Consider the following 7,251-nt stretch of genomic DNA (forward strand, 5'->3'; position numbering starts at 1 on the left):
CCATAATCTAGATATAGTGGTTGACTATCTGTAATCTGGCATGTGTCTTGTTTTAGTGGAGTCATTTTCTTTTCTTTGACTGTTTCATTCAGCATGTTAGATGACTGTAAAACGTGTTGGGAAAGACATAAGACAAAGTAAATCATATTTTCTAATGAAGGCATAGTATCAGTCCAGCTCCCGCTCTCGTCTTCCTCATCAGTTGTTGTTTTTTTGTTTTTCAATTGGCTCTCCTCAGCCAACCTGCTGTCTGCAACAGCAACAATGCAAAGCTGTTTTTGTGACTTATTTCCATTGTTTTCGCGGCTCGACTGTGCCTCTGCTGTTGCGACTCCCTTGAATATGTATTTCCCCTGAAAGTGTTTTGACGATGACACGGACTGCCAGAGCATGGTAGATTAACATGCAGGACTTCTAATTTCTCTGCTTGTCATGGTGGCTCCCCGTCAGGGCACAGATATGCACAGCGGGATTTGCTAATTGGAGGTTGTTGGCTACAAGGGACAAGTGGTGGAAAATGACAGTAATCTGCTTAGCCCGGTGCCGGAGGTTGAATCACTGATTTGTTATGATTGGGGAGATTTAGACCGTCCCCTCTTTCATTTTTTCCTCTAACAGTATCTGTAGCTGCCTTTGTGTGAACTGATAATGTGAGCCACACAAGAGAGTCCTCATAACCTCTACAGATCAAGAGAAACGCTTGAGTGACTGGGAGAGGGCGGGAGCAGGGAGAGGCAGGGAGTTACTCATGGAAGTAAACACGAGGACAAATACATCATCGCATGTGGCTCAAACAGAACCAGTTTTAACACTAAACTCTACAAGGGAGACGTTTACTCTTTGAACAGCGTGCTGTGCATTATCAGGAGCTTTCTATGAATTAGAGGGGAGAAGTATACAACATCTTTCAAATTTGGGAATGATTTTAATAAGTTAACTGTTTTCTGTAAACATACAGTCCATTAAAACAATGTGTTAGTCGTTGTAGTAAAAGTACTAAATATTTTTGTGGTTTTAAACATCAAGTTAGGACATTTGAAACATACATGCCAAGCAGTAAAATACACAACAATACAAAATTACAGCTGTGAGAAACGAGACGAGGCTGGAAGTCACGTCATGAAATGGCTTTAAATGGATTTTGATTCTTTTTTTTTTCAAAAGCAACCACTTTTTTTCCCCCCTGAAGCTCATGAAAGTAAAAGCTCAGCCACCTTTGGTCTTTAAAATGCTGAGGACATGCGACTGTGCTCAAGTTCATAGCGGGTACGGCTTTCCCAAGGACACTCTGTATTAATGTGCAGTTTGTTTGAACAAATGAATATATGCAAACATGATGCTCGGGTTTTGATTACGGAAGAGTTGTGAAGAAGAAAGGGCCAGCTTATAATAGTGTTTGTCTTTTTCAGTCGGCATGGAAGGGGTTAAACGTCTGGCTAATGAGGAGGGGACAACTCGCAAAGGAGAAAAGAGTGGCGTCTCTTCCCACAGTGAATTGAATTAGTAATGCCAGGGAAATAAAGGTCCTGAAAGAGGGCCTTGATCCCCTGTGTAACACTAGCAACCAGCAGTGGGCTTCCTCCCACTAAGTGAAGCTGAGGATCTTTTTTTTCTTTTTTAAAACAGCTAGGGATGTGCGCTTTGGTGCTTGTTTGAGGATTCTTACAGTTTAATAATCGCTTGCTGAGTCAAACATGTCCAAATTCAAACCCACCACTCTGCAACTCCCTGACTATGAGGTCACACACAAGAAAAAGGGATGAATACATTCTCTGGCAGCTTACAGTCGAGGACACTAATGCATTATGAAACTTGAGTAACTGTGGTGGGCTGGCAATGTCACGCCAAGGACGCAATGGAGCTCGTCTCATCAGCGTTGTAGCTGTGTTGTGTATTTAATTTAAAGATGCATTCATAACGGTGACAAATGACAAAGTCTTTGTGTAGTGACAGTTAACAGGTATTTGTTATTTATTATATCTCAAATCAATGTATTACTCTTTGGAAAATTGCAGAATGCTTATTGATTTCTGCCCAATTTTCAAAAAAAATCTGTATGGAATTTCTGCTAACTGTGTGTGTGTGTGTGTGTGTGTGTGTGTGTGTGTGTGTGTGTGTGTGTGTGTGTGTGTGTGTGTGTGTGTGTGTGGCTGGCTAATTTAGTCCCTTTTTTATAGATTCATTTTAGTTTTAGCCATTTAGTTCTATAATTGTCAGCACCTAAACAAGTCGAGTTATCCAGTTCAGATTAACCTTTATTAGGACAAAATGCCGTTTTGAGTTACAAAACGAGTTTAACCTTTTTGTATTTTTGACTTTTGATCTCTTTCTACTACTCTAATATATGTCTGTATGTTCACTGCATAAACATTTATATTCAGATCAACATTTACAACATTTAGCAATCCAATCCACGGCACTGTTGGAGCGAGTGAAGACAGACACTTGGCAGCGGTTTCATCATCCTGGTGATTAGCTTCAGCTAATACAGATTCCATTTACCATTAACTACTCACCCCGGGTTCCCTCAAATACTTGAAGAAAGCAGTTTTTCTACTCAGTGAAGGGAGAATTTTAAAAAAAGGTGAAGAAAAGTCTTGAATTGAAGTACACAGTAGTCGCTTTTGACAACAGCGAAACTATGTAAAAACATCCGTTTACAAACTCTCACTATAATCCAAGTCTTATTTATTCAGCCCACTACTATCTCCCCCCCCCACACTTTTTCCTTCATCAAGGCTCAGGGTGAGTAAGTGACACATAAATGGTCATTTTGCAAATGAAATATTCCTCTTAAAGGTTTTGCAGTAAAAAAAAAGGACTCCTCTGCTTTGGTTGGTGATCTTGTGGCACAACATCCCTCAGTAAGGAGCAGAGTGGGGCCGCGGGGGTTGGGCCTGCCAGGTCACTCTGGCAGTGCTGTGAAGGGAGTACTTGTTTCCTGGGAAAGGGAGCCGCGGCCAAGTCCAGATGCCGAGGCGCTCCCCGGGGACAGCGTCCTGAGTCCAGGCTGGAGGAAGTGCAGTGTGAGAGACGGCAAGGCTGCGCCTGGATCACTGTCAGCTGCCTGCACTGCCGCAGGATGGGAGACTAAATCACTCCGCTCCTTTGCTGAGGCCTGAGCCACATGTGGTATTCATTAACAACAAGCTTGTGAAGAATGAGAGAGGGGGGGGAGGAGGGGACATGGAAAACAGCTTCATGACACATCGGGATGACGGAGGGGATTACTCTGTTGTACATGCTCAAACACCCCTCATTGGGTTTTTCTTACAACAAAGATGGAATAAGCCCTCTCTGCAGGGAAAATGTATGTGATGGTCACAATTTCTCACAGTCTCGATAACTGGAGGCAGTGAATCACAGCCAGGGACTGCTTTCTAGCGTAACCAGAGAAAACACTGTTCTTGATCTTTTTTTCGACCCTGTGTAACCGCATCGCCACGCTCGGTTTGCTGTATGGGTTGAACTTGCCGAGGAGGTGAATATTGGCTCATGTGAAATGGCTTGTGACTCCTGAGGAGTTTCAACTTCCCTTATTCTCTAACCCCGTCTCGTTAGTTCTCCAAACTTCAGCCCCATTCATGATCCTCCTCACACACACGCACACTTACCTTTCACTCTCTGGGACCACGACGTCGCCGCCCTGTAGAGATGCATCCTCTCAGTAATAGCTCCTGCTAAATATACTGTTGGATTTCTAATTCATTTCCCCCTGAGAAACATTTTAAGTCAACACAATGACTGACATTGTCGACACAGCGTGTGTTGACTCTCATTTGGTGCACATTAACCTCCTTCGTGACAAACGCTTGCATTGGGTTGAAGCTCGAGCAGAGTGAGAGTGTCCTTGTGTCCACAATAAAGGTTTTACTTGGAGCGCTTGGATGGTGTGCACAGCTGCCGGAAAAAAGCTAAGAAAAATATGTATAAAAAAGGACGTATAACATCTCGAACACCGTGAAGGGTAAAGTTTATCTTCAAAAGCATACCTTCGGGACAAGACTTCAAACAAAAAGCTAGTTTAGCCATCTCAATTTCATTTGAGTGCTGCCGACTACAACATCTTAATCAATGTGATAGTGTCGGCAGCCAAATGGGTTTCTAGTGGATGGAATGCTTCCTTGCCAAACACAACACAGTGATCAGTAAAGGAGAGCTTATTAAATGGAGGTAGTCATGGTGCTGGCGCTTAACTCCCCATTGGCACACATTTCCTGCTGTCTCAGGGATTCTTTCCACTCTCTTTAGACACAATTATCAAGGGAGAAGCAGGCTTTGAGGAGAGCTCGCGCTCCCCCTTCTTAAAAAAAAAGCCTCTCTCCGACTCTGCCTTTTTCATCTGCAGAGGGAGTAGCCTTGACCACATTCTGGAGGTTGAATAGCATCTTTGACCCAGATCTAGGCTGTCTTGTAGAGTTCCGCCCTCTAGTGGTCAAGTCCTATTATTGCATATTTTTATTTTTATTTTTTATTTTTAAACAACTTTCATAGCACTTCTCCATCCATTATTCGAACCGCTTATCTTGTTTAGGGGCGCCGGAGCCGAACCCAGCTGTCATCGGGCGAAGGTCGGGTGCATCCTCGACAAGTCGGCAGTCCAGCGCAGGGAGCACTTGTCTCCAAACATCCAAGTATTCAGCAGAGAAGATGCAAAATGTCCACTGCCACTAGTATTAACCATCATGTGTTTCTTCTTCTCAGGGCGTTCCTCTTGGTCCGAGGCTGCCCACCAATGGGAACTTAGGAGTCATGTCGACCCAGTCGCAGCCACGGGTCCCAGTCCCCAACAACCAGCAAAAGGGCCCAGCCAAGGCTCAGGCCATGCAGAGACAGCTCAATCAACAACAGCTCACCATTAGCAACTCAGTAAGCTACTTTTTTAAATCACACAACTTTACCAAATTCTTACAAAAGGCTGAGCTGCTTATTAATTGGTGAGAGTTGATTAATCCCGTAATCTCTGTTCACAACTTTGTTTTTTTTTTCCCATTAAGGACAAAGACAATGCACTCGATCAGTTCAATCGTCATCTCACAAGACCGCCACCTGATTACAAGCAGTCGAGAGGTATGATGGGAGTTCAGCAGGGAAACCTCTTCACAGGTACGGTGCAGTCCTGGAAAATCAAACATGCTTTGTATCACTGGTTCTCAATTTTAGTTTTGTCATGCCCCAACAGTCTTGTAACAAAATGGTCCATGCTGAATTTTTATTGATATAACTTTTTGTGACTCCTCCAACCGTGCTTTTTTAAATAATAGAATAAATTGCAATCACTTTCAAGTAAACCCGATTCATCCATCTGACAAAAACAACGCAAATGTGCAATCACATTGTTATAATAATGTTATATCTGTGCAAAAAATAACACATATTTACCACTGTGGGATTAAAACTGGATTATGAAGAATAAAAAAATGTAAAAGAATTCTGCATGGCACGCCTCACCTGTAATACCTCCCCACCCCACTAGAGGGGCGCGCCCTACGGTCTGAGAACCACTGTGTGTATATAACCACTGCTTTACATGCTGATGAGAGACCAATGTATTCATAGTTTTCTTGATATGTCCGTAGGTCAAAATTCCTCCCAGTCTTCCAGCGGTGGCCCTGAGAGTGACATGCAGTCCATGTCTTGTCACCTCCCGAGTGGTCCTGGTGGTTCCAAGATGAGTCCGTCAGACAGAAGATTCGGTCTCGCCACTGACTGTCGTCCGAGTTCTTGTATCAGCCAATTCCAGCAGCACAACAATCTGAATCGAATTGGATTAAATCAGAATAAAGCTCGCTTCCTGGGTCCAAACACGCATGGGAATTCTTTTGGGATGAACAATGTAGCAGGTGTACAACACCCAAGAACGACAGCTGACCTGCATTCCTCGGGGGTACCGGGACAGGGTCTCGGAGGCTTGATGAAAAATGTCAACATGGGCTGGGGCTCGGCCAACAAGCAAGTGCCGACTGGACTGGGCGTTAGGCGGCTACCCAATCCGCTGCAGTCTCAGGGCGTGCAGCTGGACATGCCGAACCTCCCGTACCAACAGAGGATCATAGGCCCTCCCAACCAGGTGGCACCAGACATTGGGATGCTCCCTCTTAACCCTTCGATAAGAGACACGGGCCCGAGAACAAGCCAGCCGATGATGGGCTCTCCATCAGCATTGGGGAACCTGAACCAGGCCTCTCCTGAACAGAGGGTACCAGCAGGCCACTTTGCAGAGCCCAGTATAAGCTCGGGCAGCTACCAGAATAACCGAGCCAACCGACTGACCTTTGACTTCCTCCCTGAGGGAGATAACACAGTTCCAGGGATCAACACAGACTCGGACTTCATAGACTCTCTGCTCAAGTCTGGTTCTGGGAATGATGATTGGATGAAAGATATCAATTTGGATGAGATTCTGGGCAGTCACTCTTGAATTTGCGTCACAGATCGCTAAAGATCAACCCGCTGCTCAAAGTATAGAGGTTACGGACGAAAGGTGCAAGGAGAAACATTTGTAAATAATGGTAAAATGGAATTTTATAAACTCATATTATTTGTTATCCAACTATAGTGTATTGTTTTGTATTGTATTTACTGTGAAATGATTTTGTGTTCTGTCCTTAGTATTCTGCATATTTTATTCGTGGTATATTGGCCGAGAAAGTACTTTTCTTTGCAGTCACTGTTTTTGAGGTCAGTTCGTCATACTCATGCTGTACTGCTGTATAGGAGAAAACACCAAATTCACACTGTGAAAAGAAAACATTGCTGTGTTGCTTTTCAAGTTCATGTTGATATTTCAAGTTAAGTTTCTGAATCTGCATCCACTATATAGCATGATATGGTATTTACCCTCAGACGTTTTACTACCATACACACAACACATGTTTTCTTACTTATTGTTCATGCTTTTTCATCTGTGGTAGTTTTTTGATGCAACTTGTAACCATTCTTTTTTTTTTCATGTGATATTTAATAATTATCGGGATAGTAATGTGACCTTATGATCATGAACATACATGTAATTAATAAAGTTGATTTCAATAAATGAATAAATAAAAAGTGCTGTTTTGGGGCCATATTTAAATTGTATAAAGTGTGTTTTTGGTGTTTCCAACTGCACTTTTTCTAGTTGAACGCAGTATAATCTGGGCCAATATATATTTTTATATAAATTAGTCATGTGTGTTTTGGCTATCACATAAAATAATTTAGAATATAAAGTGCATTGCAATTTAATTTGTGAGTTCGGCAAAATAAAGA

The 7,251-nt window shown here is 43.0% G+C and overlaps 1 protein-coding gene across 1 annotated transcript in view; it reads left to right on the top strand.

Moving 5' to 3' along the window:
- maml2 (mastermind like transcriptional coactivator 2) overlaps positions 1-7,188 on the top strand; it is a 34,655-nt gene extending 27,467 nt beyond the window's left edge. Inside the window, exons 3-5 of the mRNA XM_068585803.1 lie at positions 4,705-4,869; positions 4,998-5,106; positions 5,580-7,188. Coding sequence (XP_068441904.1) covers positions 4,705-4,869; positions 4,998-5,106; positions 5,580-6,421 — 1,116 coding nt within the window. The 3' untranslated portion in view covers positions 6,422-7,188. The remainder of the gene's footprint in view (positions 1-4,704; positions 4,870-4,997; positions 5,107-5,579) is intronic.
- The last annotated feature ends 63 nt before the right edge of the window (positions 7,189-7,251 follow it).

The sequence above is a fragment of the Clinocottus analis genome, unplaced genomic scaffold, assembly GCF_023055335.1.
Source record: "Clinocottus analis isolate CAN_PGR_092001 unplaced genomic scaffold, fCliAna1.0.p SCAF_2, whole genome shotgun sequence".
NCBI lineage: Eukaryota > Metazoa > Chordata > Actinopteri > Perciformes > Cottidae > Clinocottus > Clinocottus analis.